Source organism: Aegilops tauschii, chromosome 1, assembly GCF_002575655.3.
Source record: "Aegilops tauschii subsp. strangulata cultivar AL8/78 chromosome 1, Aet v6.0, whole genome shotgun sequence".
Classification (NCBI taxonomy): domain Eukaryota; kingdom Viridiplantae; phylum Streptophyta; class Magnoliopsida; order Poales; family Poaceae; genus Aegilops; species Aegilops tauschii.
Window position 1 is genome coordinate 159,627,288 of NC_053035.3, and position 25,218 is coordinate 159,652,505.

General features: G+C 46.7%; 1 protein-coding gene across 1 annotated transcript; it reads right to left on the minus strand.

Annotated features, from left to right (window-relative positions):
* Positions 1 to 1,366: 1,366 nt before the first annotated feature.
* Positions 1,367 to 24,128, minus strand: LOC109787232 (uncharacterized). Its single transcript, XM_020345792.1, has 3 exons — positions 23,997 to 24,128; positions 1,570 to 1,643; positions 1,367 to 1,496 (listed from the first exon to the last, which is right to left on the minus strand). Exons 1-3 carry the CDS (start codon positions 24,126 to 24,128, stop codon positions 1,367 to 1,369), a joined length of 336 nt encoding a protein of 111 aa, XP_020201381.1.
* Between the last annotated feature and the right edge of the window lie 1,090 nt (positions 24,129 to 25,218).

Genomic DNA, 25,218 nt, shown 5'->3' on the forward strand with positions numbered 1-25,218 from the left:
GGGGACGGCCTGAAACGGACGGCCCCGGGGCGGCGGTGGACCGCGGGCCGCGGCACTACGGCCCGAAGAAACGACGCAGCGGTGACACGGGTCGGTGCAGCCGGGAGAACCACGGGGCGGCGGCGCTGCGGCCCGACGGGGCCACGCAGCGGCAGCCCGATGCTCGATCGGTGAAGAGGCGCGCTATACTCGGTGATGATCTTCATGGATCCAGTGGAATTGCGCGCACACGGTTGATCAGACCGGACATGGCTAGCCAGATCAAGAAGACGTGAACGAACTCGACGAGGTATGGGAGACGTGCATCACACGGCTGTACAAGAGTGTTAGGTATGCAAGCATACATGCAAGCAACCAACTCATGCACGCCGTGACGGGCTAGCAAAAGAGCAGCCACGCCGCGAGCGGCCACCACAGCTGGTGAGCAGCCCAGTCGGCCTCTGATGTTGTGATGCAGTCGTTCTTGATGGATGGTGAAGATATCGATGAATGACGATGGCCGGCGGAGAACATCATGCGGACGGACGCGCGGACCTCAAGCGTCCCTGAGACACCACATCTCGTTTCAGCCGAAGGCTGCCGGTGTTGGCGCCACAAGGTTGGAGTAGAGGCGTGGGGGTTGACTACGACGGCGGGCGACGCAAACCGATCTAAGACCGGAAAACCAAAAAAGAACCGTCGATCAAGATGACCGACGGGAGAGAGAAAACCCGGAGCAAGGGCTCGGGGAAAAGACTCTCCAGGGCAGCCGGTCAACACGACTGGCGGACGAACCCTAGGTAAGGGCGGCGCGGCCTCCGGCGGTGGTTATGGAGGCCGACCGCTCCGGGGCGGCGCGCGGGTGCGGAAGCGGCGGCGGCTAGGGTTTAAGATCAATTTACGATAGATATCATGTTAGAAGGGAGAGAGGGATTTGGTGGAATAGTTCATTGTATTGCTTGAGCCCCGTGGGCATATATACAGAAGTACATGATCTATTTGGAGTACAAGGCAAGCTAGAATATTTTCTAGTCTAACCTATATTTCCTAATACAATCACGTTACTCAACAGCAAGCAGTGGGCCAGCAGTGGCATATGATGTATGATCCCTGTACATCTAGGATCAATAATAACCTTGTTGCGCTGACAACGCATTTAAGTAATGTGTACAATGAGAAGTGCAACGTGTTTAACATCCAAAACAAGTGGCAGATAAACACGTCCAAAATAAGTGGCAGATTCAGTATTGGAACATCAAACGGGACTTGTTAATGTTGCTTTGCTGATAGGTTCAGAAAGCAGAAGAATCAGGAGAGCTGCGCATGCAGATCGAGGGCTAGCTGATGGAATGCAAGCAGACGAGGTGAGAGGGAAGTTGAACCTCAGCTACTCGTGGATGTGGAAGAGCTGGAGTTGGGCGTTGTGGAGGATGGCACGTGTCTGCTCGTTGGCGACGTCGCGGGCGCGCAGCTCCCTGATCTCCTCCTCCAACTTCCCCGACCTCTTCTTTTGGATCCTGCGACGCAATACATCAAGCAGATGACGAGCACCCGAGATGGTGTATGCTGCTTGATATGCGAGTTTCTTACCTGCTGAGGTGGTCCTCGAAGTCGGCGGCGAGCTCCTTGAACATGGCGCGCCCGGCATCCAGCATCTCAGATACCTGCAATGTCACCCGCCATTTGCTGGCCATCACTGGTTGATTAAGGTGGAATCAATGGAGGGGGATGTCAGGACCTGCACCACGCAACTACTGAAGAAGAGAAGAAGGAGCAACAAGAGATTCAGATAATGAACGGTCAAGATGAGAGGATACCGGTTCAGAGCAGATCAACGGCTCAGATGTAGCCTTCGTCGTTTACCTGTTTAATTCAGTTACTGTAATATAACCGTTACTACAGTTTTACCGCTGCTGAGTTGATCATGTTATATGTCCGGCTCCGAGGCATGGTCGGGGAAGTAAGGAATATTCGTTATCTCATAGTAGTAGGTAGAACCCTAGCTATCGTACGGAAGACGGGGTATCTTCTCTTGCAATCCCCCTCTGTATCCAAATTTCCCCCAATTAATTGCATCGATCTGGAGAGAATTGAGCGAGCTATTGATTCCTAAGTGATCCGGGTCTTAGAAAGGTATCAGAACGCCGGTGGATTCCTCGGCGAAGACTCGACGGCGGCGAATCGGGCTGTGGAGCACAGGAGGTTGGGATCTCTCGTAAAATCCCTCCCGTCCCTCCCAGTTCGCGGCGGCGGTGTTGGGTGGCGGCGACAGGCGGCGGTGACATTCGGGCGCAGATCACCGAGTCCGATCCGGTTGCTGAGAGGCATTCTCTCGGTGGTAAAATTTCAGGATCTGACGGGATCCGTGCGCCAGAGAAGAGATCCGTCAACAAGACTAACGGGACTGTCTCAGTCGCATCATGGGTGAGCAAGATGGCAGACACAAGTGCCAAAGTGCAGATCACAGTAGATCGAGTAGAAAAGGAAGTAGAAGACCTACGGGCAGAGGTAGAAGGACTACAGGAACTCAAACAAGAGGTAACTAAACTCAGATCTGAGATGGTGACGATGCCAAAGGTAGAAGCAAAGCTGTCTGAAATGAATGAGGGAATTCAACAGACACTACAGTTGATTTTGCAGCAAATGAACACCAATCGTCAGAAAGCAGAAGTAGTGACTCTAGATACCAAAGCTCCAGAGCAGTTTAACCAGGATAAGGACAATGATCATATACCAGTTACTGTTCCAGGCAGCACCACGGTGCCAGTGGCTCCAGTTTCTCAAAACCTTGAACAAGAATTCAGAGTTTCAGGAAAAGCTCCAGTAACTAACATCACTGGCATTACTACAGAGTTGTCACACACTCAACTGATGTCTGAAAGTACCAGAGTGTACAGTGATAAGCAACAGGAACCAGGAGTAAGGGGGCAAGTCAGAAATGCTACAACAAATCCAAGTGCAACAATACAAGCTCATACATTGGGATTCTCAGGCAACAGTGGGTATTTTGCTCCTATAAGTGCTCCTTTGTTTTCTCCACCACATACTTACAATCCTGTTACTGGTCAATATATTAACATGACAACTACTGCTCAAGGAGTTCCTCCTATATACCAAGCAGTGGGAAACTTGTATGATATGCAGAGAAATCAGGACTCAACTCAATTAGGGGGACCCTCTTATTTTGCAGAAGCAGTATTAAAAGGTCCCAGACTGGAAATTCCACTATTCAGTGGAGAGGATCCTATTGGGTGGCTAATAGCTTGTGAAAAATTCTTTGATATGTCTGGAACACCTTATGAGCAGTGGGTGAATCTGGCTACAGGACATCTGCAGGGCAGAGCATCAAACTGGTTAAAGAACATTTGTGTTCCCTGGCAAATGGTCACATGGCAACAGTTTTGTCAAATGATAGCTGACAGATTTTCAGAAGCTAGTATTCATGAAGCTGTAGAATTGTTGAAAAATATACAACAAACAAACACTGTGGCTCAGTATATTGACAATTTTGAACAGTGTGTGGCTGTAGTCAAAAGAGATCATCCTTGTCTCCAGGAGAATTTCTTATTAAGCTGCTTCATTGGAGGTCTGAGAAGTGATATCAAACATGAAGTATGTGGACAAAAGCCCACTGGCATAATTGAAGCATATTGGTATGCAAAGGTCTATGAAAAAGCTGCAGCTGCCAGAAAAATTCAAAATCCCCCAATGTACAGAAACATGAACTATTCAGCTTCTTACAAGCAACCAGCAAATTCATTACACGTGCAAGTCCCAAGTCAGGAAAAGTACACTGTTCCTTTTCCCAAAGATGCTAGAGCTTGCTGGTATTGTAGAGAACCATGGTCAAGACAACACAAATGCAAAATTGGGAAAACATTGCACATTTTGCAAGAGATAGATGATGATGAGGACAGTGACAATGCAGAAGATAGTGCTGGTATGGAACAAGCATATCATACAACTCCAAAAGCTTCGGATAAGGAAAAAAGCAGTGATCCCACGGTAGAGAAACCTGCACAAGCAATGCACATATCTGCTAATGCAGTAGAAGGAACCCGAGGCCCTGATACTTTCTCTCTGATCATAGAGATTGCGGGAAGAAAAGCAACAACCTTGTTTGACAGTGGATCTTCAGATACATTTATTAGCACTGAATTGGCTATTAAAAGTAACTGCCAACAACTACCTATACAGCCCAGGAAAGTAACAGTAGCTGGAGGGGGCAAACTCATATCCCTGTCTAAAGTCCCTCCGATGGACTTCCAAATCCAAGGCAAAACCTTTTGTAGCAGTTTCAAAGTGCTGGATCTCCAATCTTATGATATCATATTGGGTGCTGACTGGATATATCAATACAGTCCCATTTGTTTGGATCTGGTAGAGAGAATTTTGATTGTGACCAAACAAGGGCAACCAATCACACTATTTGATCACACAATTCCTAAGAAGAAATGCATCATTTCAGCAGCTAGGATGGAAAAACTGCTGACAAAAGGTGTGATGGGATATATTTTGCAAATCCAGGAAGTAGCAACAGACAACAACAAGCAACAGATACCACCACCACCAGCACTCCAACCTTTACTACAGAAATTTGCTGACATTTTTACAGAGTCAGACAAACTACCTCCACAAAGTGATTGTGATCACAGGATTGTATTACTACAAGGAGCAAAACCACCAAACTTAAGACCTTATAGAGTACCTCATTATCAGAAAGCAGCAATGGAAGAGATTATTAAACAGTTGATAAAAAGGGAGAAATTCAGGAAAGTTTTAGCCCTTTTTCTTCACCTGCAATCATGGTCAGAAAGAAAGATGGGGGATGGAGACTGTGTGTGGATTACAGGAACTTAATGCAATCACCATCAAAAATAAATTTCCTATGCCAATTATTGAAGACCTTTTGGATGAATTACATGGAGCACATTCTCTAAGTTGGATCTTAGATCTGGATATCACCAGATCAGAATGGCTGTAGAGGATATTCCAAAACATGCTTTCAGAACTCATATGGGTCACTATGAGTATAAAGTAGTTCCTTTTGGACTATCTTGTGGGCCAGGAACATTTCAGGGCTTCATGAACACTGATGTGAAGAAATCAATGAACCAGAAAAGGAAAAATGCATTCTAGTGTTTTTTGATGACATGTTGGTGTTCAGCAAATCACTAGAACAACATTATGCTCACTTGGAGAGGACTTTTGAAATCTTAAGAAAGCATGAACTATATGTCAAGCTGTCAAAGTGTACATTTGCAACAACTCAAGTGTCATACTTGGGTCACATAATTTCAGACAAGGGAGTAGCCACTGATCCAGGAAAGATCCAGTCAGTAGTGGAATGGCCAGAACCTGAGAATATTAAACAGCTTAGAGGATTTCTAGGTCTGACTGGTTATTACAGAAGATTTGTGAAGAATTATGGACAAATGTGCAGACCACTACATGATATGTTGAGAAAAGATGCATTTCAGTGGGGACCTGAGCAAAGCAAAGCCTTTCAAGCATTAAAAACCTCTATGACCAGTTGCCCTGTTTTGGCACTACCAGATTTCACTCTACCTTTCACAATAGAGGCTGATGCTTGTGCAACAGGTATTGGAGCAGTATTAATGCAGCAAGGCAAACCACTTGCCTTCTTGAGTAAAAGCTTAGGACCAAGGTCTGCTGCCCAGTCAATCTATGAGAAGGAAGCAATGGCTATTTTAGAAGCACTGAAGAAATGGAGACACTATGTGTGGGGACATCCTTTGATCATAAAAACAGATCAACAGTCCTTAAAATATATGACTACTCAGAGATTAACTGAAGGAGTCCAATACAAGTTGTTACTTAAGCTTCTGGAGTATGATTATACCATTGAGTATAAAAAGGGAAAGAAAACAAAGTGGCAGATGCACTTTCCAGAAGGGACAGTGTACAACACATACAGTGCAACAATATCACTGTAGTGATTCCTGCTTGGACTGAAGATGTGAGGAAAAGTTACCAAGGAGATCAGGACACTGACAAAATTTTAAAGAAAGTGGCTGCAGATGTGGAGGAACATCCCAAGTTTACCACTCACAATGGACTGTTAAAATACAAAAACAGAATATATGTGGGAGCAACCACTAACTTCAGACAGGAGCTGTTGCACACTTTTCACTCATCTGCAATAGGGGGACACTCAGGAATTAAAGCCACTTACTATAGAATCAAGAAAGTCTTTTACTGGCCAAACATGAAGAAAGATATTGAAGTTTTTGTCAGTCAATGTCCTGTGTGTCAACTTAACAAAGTGGAACACATTTACCCTCCTGGCTTACTACAACCCCTACCTGTTCCTGAGATGGCTTGGTCCCACATCACAATGGACTTCATTACAGCTCTACCAAATTCTCAGGGCAAGGAGGTTATTCTAGTGGTGGTGGACAGACTAACCAAATATTCACATTTTATTCCATTAGCTCATCCCTACACAGTAATGACAGTGTTTGAGGCACTCATGGATAATGTGATTAAGTTGCATGGCCTGCCTATTTGTATTGTATCTGACAGAGATTCAATCTTTACCAGTGCTTTATATCAAGAGTTGTTTCAAGCTTTTGGAGTTCAGATCAGATTTAGCACTGCTTCTCACCCACAAATAGATGGACAGACCGAAAGGGTAAATCAATGCTTAGAAGCTTATCTACGAGGGATGGTTTTCCAAGAGCCCAAGAAGTGGATGAAGTGGCTACCATTGGCAGAGTTATTGTAACATCCCAAATTTTCAATTTGGAATGTTATACATTAGATCATCATCGCATAGCATATTTTATTGCATTTTGGCAAATCCTCGAAAATCCTAAGCAACTCAAGGACCCTCGGAGAGAGTTGGGGATTTTTCGCGGTTTTCATATTTGATTTTATCAAATAATGAAACGAGGATTTTTGGTTTTAATTATTTTTCTCTCCGAAAAATATTTCGTATTAAAATAAATGAGAGGAGAAAATATGACTTCTCCAAAATAATTGAAATATTGGAGGAAAAATATTAAAATCAAATATTTGATTTTATTCGAATTTTATTTGCAATTTTAATTGCATTAGAAAAATTGCACGTTTTTAAAACTGCATTTTGGGCCAAGAAAATGTTCATCTCGTTCTAATTATTTTAATTAGACGGTGAAATTTTGTTTTGGCATTTTTGGATTTTTATTTATTTTTCTATGATTTTTTTAGGTTCGGCGAAATTATTTAAAAAAACGCGCGAGCGCCGACTGGGCCGAAGCCCAGCCGCGCGGCCCAGCCCACCGCCCGAGCCGTCCCCGACCCGGAGACCGCCGCCGCCCGAGCCCCGCTCGTCGCCGCCGCCCCTTGCCCCTCCCCAAGGCAGCACCCCCCCTCATATATACTCCCCACCCCGCCGGCGCCCTCACCTCACCCCGCCCCGACCCGAAGCCGCCAGGAGCCGCGCCGGAGCCGCCCGACCCCGCCGCCGAAGGAGCTCGCCGCCCGGAGCCCGAACGCCGCCGCCCGGAGCCCCCTAGACGACCCCGCCGCCTCCCGTCGCCTCTCCGCACCCCGCCGCACCCGAAGACCCCGCCGGAGCCCCGTCCTGCCCGCCGGAATACCTCGCCGGAGGTATAGCCGAGCCGCCGCCGCCGTGCCGGTTTTTTTAAAAACCGTTCGGTTTATTTATTTATTTTTCTGAAACCCTAGGTTTTTTTATTAGATTGGTTTATTTTTTTCGGTTTAGTTAGTTAGTGAACGTTCGCCGATCCGTTCGTTTTAACGAATGTGTTCGTTGGATAGTCGCAGTTAACGAACGTCCGTTCGTTTAACAGTTTGTCAGTTTTCTTTTTTGTCGGATTTTCCGCGATTATTCTAGATCGCGATTTCTGATCAGATTTTCGTTCTGGTATATCTTTTAGCTCGTTTATCGGAATTAGGCGATTCAAGCGCCTAGAGTTTCGTCTCGAAATTCTCTTTCCGTCTAACCTACTCAAACAAGTTTTTTGCTACTATAAAATTTGACTTAGATCCGAATTAGTAAACGAAGCTTGTTTCTTTCGCCGTTTGACTTTCGTTGCTTCGTTTGATTCGATTCTTTTTGCAAACTGGAGTTCTTAAGTTGAACTTTCTGGTTAGATCTTTATTTGAGTTTTACCTATGCATTAGATGAGTGCTTATTGTTTGCTTGTTTGTTTGCGATAGAGTACCCGGAGTGCGCCGCTTGCTACTTCGAATCTCTAGGTTTCACGGATCATCAGCAAGGCAAGTAACACTTTGATTAGACCTCTTTTACTACCCAGTTTTATTGCATTAGATCAACCCTCAAACATTGCATGGTTAGGATCTAATTAAACTGTGGGAATTGGGAAGTGGTTGAGGTAGTACCTATCACCTGTTTTTTTATCAAACCCTTGGGAGTTAATTCTACGTTCGCTCATATTGCTATGCTAGTAGACGTGGATTGGGTTTGAGTGTTACCATGACAGATGTGAGATTGTTAATCAATGGTTAACCTTAAGGTGGCAACTAAAACTCACATCTGGGTGGATTGAGGTACCTGGGTATTCCAGGATTGCCTGTTTTTCTTTTGGACCGCCACCCAGGTTCAAAGGGATCATGAGATTATCCGTGCTAGAAACTTCCGTGTGCAGCCACAAGCTATTATGGGCTCTAGCATAGTTGAGTAGGTTACATGATCTCTTGAAGAGGTGGGCTAGCAGATGTAGGGGAAAGTAGGTGTAACTGTCCACCCGGAGTAAAGAGTTATTGTTTCTGAAAGACTGTGTCTCGGTCATCCGTTTCTCAAACATCATGTAGTGCGAGAATCAAGCGGAGGCGATCGAGTCTTGTGGGGAAAAGTGCACAAACCTCTGCAGAGTGTATAAACTAATCATGGTTAGCCGTGTCCCCGGTTATGGACATCTTGAGTATCTAGTACTTGGATTATCATGTGAATCTCATCATGTTACTTTAATTAATTTTGTTGGGTTAATGATGATACATAATTGGGATTGAGAATGCTGTCAACCATTCTCAATGTTTAACAACCACCATGATAGTCAAATAAAAATTTATTCCTTTGCAGTAGGGAAAAATTGGCTTCTCGCAAAACTATAATCATAGAGCCTTCTACCAGCCATATATGCATGTAGTATAGCATTATTATGTTCATTACTCTCTATGTGTTACATTGCCAGCATATTCCATGTGCTGACCCGTTTTCGGGCTGCAACGTTTCATGTTGCAGACTTTTCAGACGACGAGTAAGGTGCCTTAGGTCGTGGTCTTATACTCAGTGATGCCGTTGGAGTTGATGGACTCACTTATCTTCCAAGTCTTCCGCTGTTATCATTTTTAGATGGCCTTAAGCCGTATTTGTCATACTTATTTCTCTCTTGAGATACTCGATGTAATAAGTGTGTGATTGCTACTCTGTTATAAATCCTCCAAGTATTGTGCGTGTCAGCATTACTGATCTAGGGATGACACTGGTGCATGGTAGATCAGACTATTTGAGGTCTGGTCGCTACAGTTATGGTATAACACCAGTTACCATTCTTCCTTAAAGTGCACACCATTCCAGGCACTATATGGATATAAACCACCTCAGATTGGAGAATTTGCTGTTACACACCCACTGTCTCCAGAGGCAGCTTTAACAGTTTCTGAAAGAGAGCACATGATGCAAAGACTGAAAGCAAACCTGGAACATGCACAAAGCAGAATCAAACATTTTGCTGACCAGAAGAGAACAGAGAGGCTGTTGGAAGTAGGTGATTTGGTATTTCTCAAAATACAACCCTATAGACAAAATGCTTTTGGTTTGAGAGGATCTCTGAAACTAAGGTCAAAGTTTTATGGCCCTTACAAAATCCTGGAACGAATTGGAGAAGTTTCTTACAAGCTACAGTTACCAGAGGGAACAAATATACATCCTGTGTTTCACATTAGCCAACTGAAAAAACACATTGGTCACCGAGGTACCATTGCCTCATGTGCCACTAGTCACACCAGAAGGGTATGTTAAGACAATTCTTGTGGCAGTGTTAGACCGCATAGTGATACAAAGGAATAAGACACCAGTCGGCCAATGCTTGGTCCAATGGGAGAGTCTGGCTCCAGATGATGCAACGTGGGAAGACGCAGCGTTTCTCAACAAGACATTCCTTGGCCACAAGCTTTTTCGCCTCGAGGACAAGGCAATGGTTATGGCGGCGGCATTGTCAGGACCTGCACCATGCAACTACTAAAGAAGAGAAGAAGGAGCAATAGGAGATTCAGATAACGAACGGTCAAGATGAGAGGATACCGGTTCAAAGCAGATCAACGGCTTAGATGTAGCCTTCGCCGTTTACCTGTTTAATTCAGTTACTGTAATATAACTGTTACTACAGTTTTACCGCTGCTGAGCTGATCATGTTATAAGTCCGGCTCCGAGGCTTGGTCGGGGAAGTAAGGAATATTCGCTATCTCATAGTAGTAGGTAGAACCCTAGCTATCATACGGAAGACGGGGTATCTTCTCTCGCAATCCCCACTACTAGAAAAATGGCTATAGCTAATATGGACATTAATGGCGCACCATGTATGTGGTGCGTCACTGCTATATAGCAGTGGCGCACTAGATATAGGTACGCCATTATTGGCCACATTACTAATGGCGCACCTGGTGTGTGGTGCGCCATTACTAGTTTTGAAAAAAAAGATAAAAAAATTGTTAGCAGTGGGGCACCAGGGGATAGTGCGCCAATTTTTTTAATCTTTTTTTTCAAAACTAGTAATGGCGCACCACACACCAGGTGCGCCATACTAATGGCGCATTCTTAGGTGGTGCGCCATTGGTAACCTAGGAGCAGCTAGATATTTTTGACAGCCACCTACCACACTCACTTTCCCCACTTCATTCTCTCCACCTCTACCAAGCTTGGTCTCGGCTGCCTCCTCCTCCTCACCTCATTTGCACCATAGATTCACCCAAATTAAGTGGTTAAATTTCCTTTTTTTGATAGGTAAGTAAGGGGAAAGCTTTCTTTATGTTCTAGATCTACTTTTTTCTCCCTCCAACAACGTACACACTTTTTATGGCCTAGATCTACGTATGTTTGTGGTGTTGCATATGTTTGTGGTGTTGCATATGTTTGTGTTTGCAGGTACCGGTATTTGAAATGCGATAGTTGCCAATATTTTGCCGGAATGTTGATTCATTTCCGTTTCGGCGAGAATTTGGCACTATGCATTCTTTTTGGTCCTATTTTTAGGCAAAGTCATGCCAAATTTTTTTTGGGTTCTAAAATATCATTTTTCTCTACCCCGCAGGCGACCATGGTCCGCACGATGACCGAAGGCATCGTGAATAGGTTTTTGAGCTCCGCGAAGGTCGAGATGCTTCAAAAGAACGAGACGGAGATAAGATGTCTGTGTCGAAGATGCAAGCTGAAGAGCCTTATGGACCCGAATTCCGGACAGGTGCGGGAGCTCTTGCGTGGTTTCATGGATGGCTATTGGTGGCAAGGTGATGAATATGATTATGAAGTCGTCCATGGGGGCCGGGCAAGAAATAAGGAAGGTCAGCAAGACAACCGCGGCGAGGGCGGGCGAGAAGACGAAGAATCTCTAGGACATGATCATGAAGTAGATGCAGGACACAGTCATCATATAGAAGATGCCGGACATGATTATGAGGAAGATCAAGATGAAGGGCATGATCATGAAGACGAAGATGCCGGAGCAGACGACGATGGACCATCGATGGGCTAGGTGCATGACCCTCATATTCAAGAGCTGCTTCTCAAGCAGACGGGTAACGCAAGAGCTGCCGCCCGAGAGAAAGCCAAGCTGGATCAACTGGAGATAGACGAGGTTACTCCATTGTATGAAGGATGCAGGCCCGAGGATACCCGCCTGAAAGTAACGCTCATGGCTCTGGAGATGAAAGTAAAACGCAAAATGACCGACGCATGCTTCGACGAGAACATGTCATTCTGGCACGAACGTCTTCCCAAGGGGAACAAGTGCCCGACCAGTTTCGAGGAGCGCACGTGAAATACCATGTGTGCATGAACAATTGCATCATTTATCGGGACGAGCACGCGGAGTCTACCATATGTCCGGTGTGCGGCGTCACTCGATACAAGAAGAGGAAGAAAGCTCCTCGAAAAGTGGTGTGGTACTTTCCGATCACTCCTCGTCTGCAGCGGTATTTTGCGGACCCTAAGCTAGTAAAGCTCCTGCGTTGGCACGCGGATAGGGAGGAGAAGAAGCGAGAAGATGACGGAAATGATCCGGAGATAAAGAAAAAAGACAAGTGATAACCCACAAGTATAGGGGATCAATTGTAGCCTCTTTCGATAAGTAAGAGTGTCGAACCCAACGAGGAGCTAAAGGTAGAACAAATATTCCCTCAAGTTCTATCGACCACCGATACAACTCTACGCACGCTTGACGTTCGCTTTACCTAGAACAAGTATAAAACTAGAAGTACTTTGTAGGTGTTTTTGGATAGGTTTGCAAGAATATAAAGAGAGCATAAATAAAAAGTAGGGGCTGTTTAGATAAAGACACAACTAAATTAGTTTTAGTAGAGAGCTTTTTGTTACGAGAAAGTTATTTGTCCCTAGGCAATCGATAACTAAACCGGTAATCACTATTGCAATTTTATTTTAGGGAGAGGCATAAGCTAACATACTTTCTCTACTTGGATCATATGCACTTATGATTGGAACTCTAGCAAGCATCCGCAACTACTAAAGATCATTAAGGTAAAACCCAACCATAACAGTAAAGTATCAAGTCCCCTTTATCCCATACGCAAACAACCTACTTACTCGGGTCTGTTCTTCTGTCACTCACGCCACCCACCATAAGAAAATCATGAACATATTGCAAACCCTACAGCGGGAATCCCTCACGCTTGTGCGACACGGAGAGCACCATAGGACAGCACCAATAATAAAACATGCAACTCAAACCAATCACGATCATCAAATAACCTATAGGACAAAATGGATCTACTCAAACATCATAGGATAGCCATACATCATTGGGTAATAATATATAGCATGAGCACCATGTTTAAGTAGAGATTATAGCAGGTAAGCGAGAGGTTGCACCACTGCATAGAGGGGGGAAGAGTTGGTGATGATGGCGGTGAAGTTGTTGGTGAAGATTACGGTGATGATGATGGCCCCCGGTGGCACTCCGGCGCCACCGGAAGCGAGGGGGAGAGAGCCCCCCTCCTTCTTCTTCTTCCTTGACCTCCTTCCTAGATGGGAGAAGGGTTTCCCCTCTTGTCCTTGGTCTCCATGGCATGGGAGGGGCGAAAGCCCCTCCGAGATTGGATCTGTCTCTCTGTCTCTCTCTGTTTCTGCGTTCTCTTCTTCTGCCCTTTCACCGTTTCGTATATATATGGAGATCCGTAACTCCAATTGGATTGAAACCTTCGCCGAGATTTTTTTCCCAAAATTAGCTTTCTTGCGGTCAAAGTAGAGCAGCAACCGCCTTACGGGGGGCCCACGAGGGGGGCAGGTGCGGCCCCCTGCCTCGTGCCCCCCTCGGGCACCGTCTCGCGTTGATTCTTCCTCCCATATTCTCCAAATATTCCAAAAATATTCTCCGTCCGTTTTTATCCCGTTTGGATTCTGTTTGATATGGGGTTTCTACGAAACATAAAACATGCAACAAACAGGAACTGGCACTGGGCACTGGATCAATATGTTAGTCCCAAAAATAGTATAAAAAGTTGCCAAAAGTATATGAAAGTTGTATAATATTGGCATGGAACAATCAAAAATTGTAGATACGACGGAGACATATCAACAAGATGTTGAGTCACCCTAAGGATGCGAGCCAGTGGCAAGCATTGAACTTCGAACACCCAGAATTGGGGACGATCCAAGGAACATCGTGCTAGGCGCGAGCACCGATGGAGTCACTCCGTTTGGCAGCCAGAGAAGCACACATAGCACCTGGCCTGTGTTTGTGTGGATGTACAACCTTCCCCCCTGGTTGTGCATGAAGAGGAAGTACATTCACATGAGTATGCTAATTGAAGGGCCGAAACAACTAGGGAACGACATCAATCTGTATCTGGGGCTGCTGAAACAGGAGCTAGACACGCTGTGGAAAACGCCATCCAATACGTGGGACACCGCAGAGAAAGAATATTTCCCTATGAGAGCCGCACTGCTCACTACTGTGCACGACTATCTCGGTTACGGATATGTCGCGGGGCAGGTGGTCCACGGATTTTCTGCACGCGTCAGGTGCATGGATGACACAACGTATCGCCAGCTAGATAGAGATCCCGGGTCTTCGAAAACCGTGTTCATGGGACATCGAAGGTGGCTTCGCGGCGATGACTCATGGAGAAAACGCAAGGATCTGTTCGATGGTGAAACCGAACCCCGAAGACGCCTGAGTACGAGGAGCAGCGAGGAAATAGACGAGCTGTTGAAAAATTAGAAAGAGTGCCTACCGCCGGGAAAGAAGCGAAAGGCGCCAGAGCCGGGAAAGAAGCGAAAGGCGCCAGAGCCGCTGCTGAAGGTATGGAAAACAAGGTCTGTTTTCTGGGACTTGCCGTACTGGAAGATCCTCTGTGTGCCTCACAGCCTTGATGTCATGCATATCACGAAGAACGTGTGCAAGAGTCTGCTTGGTACCCTGCTCAACATGCCAGAAAGGACCAAAGATGGGCCGAAAGCAAGGGCAGACTTGAAATCAATGGGCATCAGGGAGGAGCTTCACGCTAATGATGATGATGATGATGATGATGATGATGATGATGAGGATGATGAGGCGAAGGACATGGAAAGTCGTCGCAAAGGCAAAAAGGCCAAGAAGATCGGAAATGACTGCCCTCCCGCGTGCTTCACTCTAAGTCAGGAGGAGATCGAGCAGTTTTTCACCTGCCTCGTAGGAGTAAAACTTCCTTACGGTTACGCGGGGAAGATAAGTAGATACCTAGACTCAGCGAAGCAGAAGTTCAGCGGGATGAAGTCTCATGACTGTCACGTGCTGATGACGCAGATACTTCCAATTGCAATCCGTGGGATCATGGACGCGCATGTCCGTGAAACGCTATTTGGCCTATGCAACTTTTTCGACGTCATCTCTCGGAAGTCGGTTGGCGTGAGGCAACTCAGAAGGCTACATGAAGAGATCGTGGTGATACTATGCGAGCTTGAGATGTACTTCCCGCCCGCATTCTTCGACGTTATGGTGCATCTGCTGGTCCATATCGTGGAGGATATCATCCAACTCGGGCCGACATTCATGCACAGCATGATGCCGTTCGAAAGGATGAATGGTTTCATCAAAGCATACGTTCGCAACATGTCACGTCCAGAGGGAAGCATAGCCAAGGGCTTTCTGACCGAAGAGTGCATCTCCTGCTGCACGAATTATCTAGGCATCGAGAACCCCGTTGGTCTGCCCGTCAACAGGCACCTCGGCAGGCTCGCTGGATGGGGTCACCGCGAGGGTCGCCGCGAAATGCATGTCGACTTCAAGGGTCGACTCATCAACTTTGAAAGAGCAAACCTAGTCGCGCTACAACACATAGACGTGGTCGATCCTTGGGTGGTAGAGCACAAAACCTTTATTAAGAAGACGTACAATGACCGAGGCCAACAGAGGACGGACGGAGATATACTCAAAGAGCACAACTCATGTTTCACGCGTTGGTTCAAGGAGAAGCTTCTATCGTACCCTTTACATGAGGATTCTCCCGCGAAAGAAAAACTCATATTCGCCTTGTCACAGGGCGCCGAGCACAACCTGATGACCTATGAGGCGTACGATATCAACGGCTACACACTCTACACCGAGGAAAAGGACATGAAGAGAGATGAATATCAGAACTCCGGGGTAACGATGGAATCCTACACCGGTAACGACAAGGACGGATACTACGGAAGGATCGTGGAGATCTGGGAGCTGAGCTACGCTGGAGAGAAGGTCCCGATGTTCCATGTCAGATGGGCTAAGAGCGTCCTAAAAGAAGACCGGTATTTCACCACCATGGTTATACCCGAAGCCAAATCCAAGACCGCGGGCGCAAACGTCACCGTGAAAAATGAGCCATGGGTACTGGCTTCCCAAGTGGACCAATGCTTCTTCATTACCGACCCGTCAAAGCCCAGTCGTGTTGTCGTGAGGAGAGGCAAAAGGAAGATCATCGGAATGGATGGAGTCTCCAATGAGCAAGACTTCGACAAGTATGGCGACGCGAAGATGGAACATGACGACGACAATGAAGTACCATACACCACAAGAAGAAGCAGGACCACCCTACCTAAAGGACGTTCGTTCAAGAGAAGAACTCCATTTGCGAAAAAGAAGGGCAAGAAGATTGTGAAAGATAGCTAAGATCGATTGTATTTAAATTGTAGCCTTCATTTCTCGATTGTATTTCGACATATGGAAATGGCATTTCTTTTGTTCTAGTCCTCTATCCAGTAACCTGTTTTGTTCAAAACAGTGGGGATTAATGTTGTCTGTACTTACCTTCCTTTAATATTTTGTAACTTCTCCATCACCAAGTTGAAGTATCGACCACTTTCTTCTTGGATTTGGAATTTTTGTTCTTCTCCCTCTTGTTTTGTTGCAAATCATCATTTACAGGCACCTTGGGCTTCTTTGTGTTTTCTTCGGGTATTTTAATTGTTTTTATTTATGTTTATTCTGGTGAAAAAAAGTTATTAATGACGCACTAGGAGAAGGTGCGCCATTGCTATCAAGGTATTTATGGCGCACCCCTAGGAGGTGCGCCATTAATATACCAATTTTTATTTATGTTTATTCTGGTATTTTATTTTTCAGTGTTCCTTTTCCTGCTTAAATTTGCAAACATTTTTTGAAAATGCGAACATTTTTCTAACTCACAAAAAGTATTGAATTTGTTAATATTTTTTGAACTCATGAATATTTTTAAATTTCATGGGCACTTTTTGAATTCATGAATATTTTTTCAAATCTGATGATATTTTTTCATATTCATATATGTTTTACCAATTCACAAATGTTTTGCAACGCAAGTATTTGAAAATTAGTAATAACTACTTATATCGTAACATCTTAAAATTTATGGTTATTTTAAAAAAATTATTGGATGCAACTAAAAATCCAAAAAAAAGTTAGTAATGGCGCACCAGGGGAAGGTGCGCCATTGCTATCATGGTGTTTATGGCGCACCCCTAGAAGGTGCGCCATTGCTAACCTTCCCCCCACTAAAATATCCAAGACGTTCCATCTCACCAGCCGTTCGTCCTTCTCCCATCTCGCCCCTCACCTCTTGCCACCGCCGCCGATCCCCTTCCACCACCACCGCCGCCCCCACCCACCGGCGACCTCGCTCCCGGGCTCCGCCACCCCCACCCACCCCCTCCCTCACCTTCGCCGCACCCACCCACCCCCTCCCTCGCCTTCCCAGCCCTCGAAACCCTAGAAACTCACGGCGCCTCTCCGCTCGAGCTCCACCATGCGAGGCGACAGGCAAGGCGGCGGGTGGAATCTGCTTCAACACCGGGCCGGCGAGCCGCGGAAGTAGGGCGCGACGGCGCTCGACCCCTCCACCCCCCTCCACCTCTTCTTCCTCGGGTCGCCGCCATCTTCCTCAACTCCGGCCACCTCTGCTGCTACTAAGCTCTCGCAGGGCCTCCTTGCGCCTCCCCGGTGAGCTCCACCTCCTCTCCCCTCTTCCTTCTCGACTTGCCGCGCCCGTAGCCATCGTGCTCGTCGGGGCCGAACTCGCCGCTGTAGACGTGCTCGTCGTCATCGATGTCAATTGAGCTCATAGGCGTGCTCAGCGCAGCCGTAGGACCCCAACGCGCTAGCCCATGCGCATCATCATGCCCGCGAACGCCGGATCCGTCGAGCTCCCGTACGGGTCGCGACCGCCCGCAAACACTCTGTTTCTCTGGCAAATTGGCGATGGACAGAAGCAGCGGTGGTGCCGGAGTTGAGTTCAGTTAGTAGAACTAGCGCTAGTTCCTTCTGTGATCCTGTAGGCCGAGAGGTGGGTCTCTGGTGAAGCTGGAATTGCAAAAGCTTTCACCTGAGTTAGCCTGAATGTGTGTTTGTTCGTCGTGTTTGTTCTCTGAATCTATGTAGTGGTCCTTGTACATACAATCTTCTTCAGTTCTAGTTTCAGAAGAGAGGGTTAGTAGTGGGATGTTGGCCTTTTAAGTCGCAACTTGCAACAGATACGCTTTTGATTCAGATACCAGCAACAGAGTTGTTGCAGTTGCATGGATTTTGGCCTTTTAAGTTGCAACTTGCAAAGTCCTGTATGCATGTATGTATCCCGTGGGATGTTGGTTCTGAACTTTTGTCTGCAACTTGTTTGTTCTTAATCACCATTAACCAATGGCGTTATGCAGTCAGTCACATGATGGATGGCTCCTCCGAGTATACACCTAACTGAAACCACTTTTACTGCCGAAAATGAAGAACCGAAAACACTCTACTACCTAACTGAAACCACTATGTTATTGACATCCTACTGTATGTAGTTCAAGTGGTTCTAGGTTGTTTCTACTGTTGTTGGCACTATGGATATAGTTGCTGGTTTTCTTGTACTGTTAATTGTGCTATTGTTATTAGTTTTATAACACTGTTAGGATAAAAGGCATGAATTACTAGTCTAAGGCTTTACTGATTGTGCTCAGTACTACTGTCATGAGGCATGCTACTTTTTTAGTCAGTATGCTACTGCTTTATGTCACATGTACATACAGGGGTCACTTGACAGCTTGTTTATACTGTTATATAGTTTTGAAGTTTATTTAGGTGTGAACTGTAACTCGTGATTATGGGCAATTATCAATCATGCTTAGTATTGTTTCATTACTGGTGTCATATAATTTCTTATACTTTAATTAAATGTTGAATATGACTGATGGTTGTTACTGCAGTTTGGTCATGACATATTTTGTATTTCTCTGCTATGTTCCACTTATTAAGTGGTTAGCACAGCTGGGAGCATTAGTGTATGAGGTGTGAAATGACCCCTTTCTCCTGAAATGTTGATACTACCTTTCTCCTGAAATGTTGGCAGCTTCTGATGTGAAATGACCCCTTTCTCCTGAAATGTTGATTAATTTCCGTTTCGGTTAAGAATGGGGCACTCCTAGGTCAAGAAAATTAGCAAAGGTCATGCCCAATTTTCTTGACCTAGAAGGTGCCCGATTCTCAACCAAAACGGAAATATTCCTCTAAATCTGAGAAGAATAGATACTACCCTGATCTCATCCAATAACTCTAGTAGCCTTTTTTCCTATTTACAGCGAACATGTCCAACAACGATGAGGCCGGCGGTTCGGGCAAGGCATTCTGAGAGCTGTCCCAGTAGATGGAGGAAGAACCTCACCGCTATGAGGATGCCGCGGAAGACACCGATCCCGACTACACAACCCCTAGTGGAGTCGGGGATGACAGCACTGATGGTGCCGCCGAGGATGCCACCACTGATGATGGCAGCGCACGCACAGATGGCAGCCAACCGAAGAGGCAACGGAAGGACTGGCGCCCGAACGTGCTCGGCACCGTCAAGGAGGAATTTACTGAAGTGTCCTCCAGTGGGCATCCAACGGCGCCCAAAGAATTAGTCAGTGGGTACGCGGGACAACTCGGGTGCATTCTCCGGAGCACCGTCTCGATCAACACCGAGAACCTAAGGCATCGTGACCAAGGGAATTTGCGCAACCTCCTCTTCACGAAGCTGCACGAACGATACAAGTTCCCCGGTGACTTTGCAAACACACGCCTCTCAGGGAATAAAGTGAACAGTGCCGCCCTCACGAAGATGAGCACGGCCCTGGGTACTTGGAGAGTCGTGGTGAAGAGAAGGATTCTAAGAGGTGATAGTTATGAGAAGATCAAGGAGACAAATCCTTCGATCAGCGAAGCTGACTACCTGGAGTTCAAGATCAAGTGCGAGAGCAACGCATCTGCGGAATCAAGTCAGTGGGGGAAAGATATGCGGGACTTGAACTTAGGGGTCCACAAACTCGGTCCCGGCGGTTACAGAGTGGCGGAACCTATATGGGACAAGGAGGACGCGGAGCGTGCCGAGCAAGGCCTACCGTCCCTCTTCGATAAATACCGTGACAAGCAGACCAGGAACTATGTTAGGGCCCGGTACAAGGTGGACCCGGTAACAAAGGAGCTTACCACGGATCCGAAGACCAAGGCGCTTGAGCTTGTTCTGGTAAGGAATACACCCCCGAGTAATTAGCTCCATATGGTTGCATTCTAATTAATGAAGCCAAATTTCTAAATGGTTCATGTTCCTTCCGCAGGACACTGAAAGCAGTAGCGCGGGGTCGTCTCAGAGCTCCCCTTGGGACACCACTTTAAATAGGGCGTTGAACGTAACGAAACACAAGTATAAGTTCAGTAAGCCGTTGTCAGCTGGTCGTGTGGCCGGCAAAGGCTTTCCACGAAATGGTCGGAATACTATAACGCTGGGCGAAAGGAGAGAAAGACCAGCTCGGAAAGCTAGGAGCGCGAGGTTCAAGAACTCAAGGCACAAGTGGCGCGGATTCCGGAGATAGTCGAAGAGCAAGTGCGAGACCAACTGGGAGCGACGATCACCGCCATTGTGCCTACCTTGATTGAGGGGCTGTAGGCGTGGATTGCGGGCGGCCAACAGGGGCCGCCCCCGATTCCCAGCTTCACGGGCGGCAACTCGCACAACGTGCCGGCACCATTGGTGTCTCCGGCGGAGGCGACATTGGTGTCTCCGGCGTCGGCGCCGGCATTGGAGCTTAATGCACCCGGGTGTGGGAAGAATACGTCGGTCGGCACCTCGGTAGCAAGCGGCCCCTCCGTCACTTGCACGCCCGCCGTTGGCGGTGCCTCGACATTAGCCGAGCTCGACGCCATCATTGTAACTAAGCCTCTCGGCCGATGACTTCATCTCCTTGCCTTTGACTGGGCATCCCTGACGCCCTACATGTTTTCGCAGGGCGCCGCCGACGTTCCATGCACTCTCCTGCACTTCGTGGACGGCGAGTTGATCGATGTCGCCAAGGCCAGAATCGTTCAACCGGGCAACCGCGTGTTCCACGGTAATCCGATGCCACCCACCGTGTATAGGGTTCAACTGGTTCGGGTGCTGCAAGGCTGCGACGACTTGTTACCTCCGTATCGACCCCCTGGGCCGACGAAGATGATGTGATGACCCTCAGCACCTGCATAAGCTGGTCCATGCTTTGGCCGAAGAGCCAGATTCGTTTGGGGGCGGGGGACACCACCCCACAGACAACACCGCCAGTCGTGTCGGCGCCAAGCCATGGCAAGACCGCCACAACGCTACCGCCGTCCGCTGATCCGGACATGCATATGGCACAGGATCCGGATGACGACGACGGTACATTTACCAACGTCGATAAGTACTTCAACGAACATGGGTACGGTGACGAATTCTTGGGGCCTCCTTCTCAAGAACCCAACCCTACAAAAGACGATCGCGATCTAGCTGGTACCGCGGAGAAACCCAATTGCAACAAGCATCGTCTGGCGTTCAGTTCTCAGGAGACGCCTCCAGCTGCCGCCTTCACCGAGCCTCAGATAGCCGATGTGCGAAATATTATCAGCCCCAACACACTCAAGAAGGTGGTCTCTGAGCAGAACTCGATCCCATTACAGCAGAAGAAGCAGAAGGGACGGAAAAGAAAAAATAACAAGGGTGCGAGACAGCCGGCACCGAGTACGACCCGTGCTCAGGACGGGCCACCTTCACCTAAGGATATCTCGAGGAGGGTGCATGTGACGGGTAGGCTGATGCTACCGACTAATCTGCTCAATTCTGCAACCGGTGCTATGCGGAGTCTGCATGACAGTGTTCTTTCTTTGGAGAAGCGGCGTCTCTCCGAGAATGATGTGGCATTCCCGGTTTTCGTGGCCAAGGTGCCAGAGGGCAAGGGCTTTGTCGATAGCACCATCAGGGGTATGATCGTCCTACGGTTTGATGACATATTCGCTATGTTTAACCTTCATCCGCTGCACTACACCTTCATTCGGCTATTTTCGCTCAGTATGGAGATGCGGATCATTAGAGACAAGACCCCGGACATCGTGATAGTCGACCCCTTCTACATGCGTGCCAAGATCTTGGGCAGCGCTGGGGACCGGCAAGTCGCGAGTTCATACCTCGAAGGCGTCATTCTCGCGAACCCAGATAAGGATAACTTCCTCGTGCCTTACTTTCCCGAGTAAGTCATCCCCTCACCGCCCCGTAACATATGATTTCTTAGATTTCGATCGTTCTTTTTTTTCTAACATTCCGTGTTTTGTGCAGTGACACACATTGCACACTCATCCTCTTAGCCCGAAATATTCCATGGCCATGTATTTCGACTCGGACCGTCAGTCGAAGAAAGACTACACAAATATCAAGAAAGATCTTGATGATGCTCTCCCCGGCTACGCCAAATCTGGAGGCACCTTCAGGAGGCCAATTTGTAGGTACGGCAAGCACGTGTTCACCCATGTAACGACGTTCCCCTGCGTCAAGCAGCCGTCTGGCGATCAGAAGGATGCCTACTACGCCCTCCATCACATGCGGGCGATCGTACGGGACCATAATCACCTTTTGCTACCAACTAATCTCAAAGATTGGGCCGCACGCTTGTCGGCAATCCAGGACGCGGACATCAGACAAGAATTCTTTCTCATCCAGTCGGAGTTTGCGGAAATCATCCATCAAGATGTCCTTCGTACCTCGGGGCAATTCTACCTCAAATATCAACCGTCCAACAGTGAAATAGAAACAACACTACAAATGCAGCCTGACAACGATCGCGATTTCATGACCATCACGAAAGACGGCGGCTTCATCCATGCTCCGGTCCCTGAGTCGAGTCGAAAGTAATGATGCTATGTAGTTCTGAAATATCGATTAGCTCATGTTGTAATTAAACTTTAATGAACTTGTATGTCTCTTTAGTTTGGACAGTCGTTCAACTTATATGTAATCGATGCTATTTATTAGTAGGACCATGAATCGTGCTATTAACGTGTTGCTTTTCTCTTCTGGTCCTTTTGTTGCATACTTATATATTGTCTGTGAATTGCTACTAACGTTTTGTTTGTCTAGTGCATAGAGATGCCGTCGTATGTCGTGTACAAGGGTAAGGTTCCCAGAGTCTACGACGACTGGGAGGAGTGTCGGAGACAGGTTCACCGTTCCAGCGGTAACAGTTACAAAGGGTACACCACTAGGGCGGAGGCGGAGGCGGAAGCTAGATACGCGCGCTATCTAGCGGGAGAGAGGAGGGAGCGGAGGAGGAACCGGATGAAGACCAGTTTCATCGCGATGATGCTCATCGTGACCGCGGCTCTCTTCTATGTGATGGTAGTTTAGATGATCGATATCGACTTTGTAATGTGATGACAAACTCGGCTAATATATATGATGAACTTTGCTAATGTCTCGAGACCTAAACTTGGCTAGTGTTTGAACTTTGTTCGCTATTTCGAATTTGGAGACTAATATGATGAATTCTATTGTGTGATGTTTATATTCTTGCTGTGTAACGTGTATTTTGTAACCTGTGCAAATACCAGATATTTTGTAACCTGTGCAAATACCAGAAAAGCAAAAAATAATAATTCCTAATATTCATAGTAGTGGCGCACCATATTGAGCATTAGTGGCGCACCAGGGCTAAATACCAGTGACGCATTATGGGGCATAGTAATGGCGCACTTGGGGGCATACGTGAAGGTAAATATGGCCCCCTAGGAGGCATAGTAATGGCGCACTGTTGGACATAGTAATGGCGCACTACCAGGTGCGCCACTATTATCTGGGATACTAATGACGCACCAGAGGTGCGCCATTACTATTTGTTACTAGTGGCGTGTTAATAGTGGCGCACCTATAGTGCGCCATTAATAGCAAAAACAGGTGCGCCACTAACAGCCTTTTTTCTAGTAGTGCCCCCTCTGTATCCAAATTTTCCCCAATTAATTGCATCGATCTGGAGAGAATTGAGCGAGCTATTGATTCCTAAGTGATCCGGGTCTTACAGGGGAGGAGGCGGAGAGAGTGAAGAGGCAGACCTTGTGGCTGAAATTACCGATGGTGATCAGGATGCGCTGGACGTGCTCCTCCGTCTCTGCCGCCGCCACGACGGCTATTTCATCCCCTTTCATCTCCATGGCAATCGCACTCGTGGATCGGATGATACCCGTAGGCAAGGCCGCCATAGCCACAACTACAGTCCCTGGACGCTAGCTCGACGGGGCAGTAGTGAACGGAGAGGGGAGGGGAGGCAAGGTGGGGCGATGAGGAGATGCGATGGTGGGCAGCCGTGCCATGGGAGGAGCGAGGGGAGAGCCCGATTCAGATTTAGTTCGGACTGGGGGAGAGGAAAAATGAGGGGCTGAGAGATACGGGGCAATTTTGATGTGAAAAAAACAGCGACCCTTTTCTCGCCGGCACCGTCAGTGAGTTGGAACAGTTTATGGGCTGAGAACCATAGCGCGCGGGCCGAGGGCTGCGTCGCTGCAGCTGTGGCAGCCCTATGCAACGAGTCTACTGGGCTATAACGAGGGGACCGTGGTCCTAATTCATCTATAAGAGGAAATATCCATCAATCACATGAAATGAAAGAAATGAGAAGAGAGAAAGTTACTGGTCCAGATCCCAACAAGAACGTGTGGACCTGATTGCTATCTGTACATAGAAACACAATAAGTCTGCTTTTCCCTATATATATATATATATATATATATATATATATATATATATATATATATATATATATATATATATATATATATATATATATATATATATATATATATATATATATATATATGGACAAATTTTATCTACCACCGGTGGTAGTTACCACCACTTTAGTTTTGTATGTTGTATGTAGTATCTATCAAATCGGAGGGTATGTACGCGTAGTATGTAGTATATAAGAATGTTTAGGTAGTATATATACTTTTTTTGGTAGTATGTATCATATTTTGGGTATGCTCCCTTTTACCATTGTTACTGAAGGTTTCAAAGCAAATTACATTGAGACTTTGCTTCCAAAGAATTCAGTATTTGCGTCCAAAGAGACGAGAATTTGCTTCCAAAGAATTTGGTATTTTAGCCCGAAGAAATAGGAATTTTCTTCCAAACAAATTTGGTATTTGCATCCAAAAAAATGAGAATCTGCTTCCGAAGAATTTGGAACTTGCATCTAAAAAAATGAGGATTTGCTTCCATACACAACAAAAATGATGCACATAT

Excerpts from the sequence above, each read along its gene's own strand:
- LOC109787232 (XM_020345792.1), bottom strand. The coding sequence starts at position 24,128 with ATGGAGATGAAAGGGGATGAAATAGCCGTCGTGGCGGCGGCAGAGACG. Across the intron at positions 1,644-23,996 it reads CTCTCTCCGCCTCCTCCCCT|GTATCTGAGATGCTGGATGC; the intron begins GTAAGACCCGGA and ends GTGACATTGCAG. Across the intron at positions 1,497-1,569 it reads TTCGAGGACCACCTCAGCAG|GATCCAAAAGAAGAGGTCGG; the intron begins GTAAGAAACTCG and ends ATTGCGTCGCAG.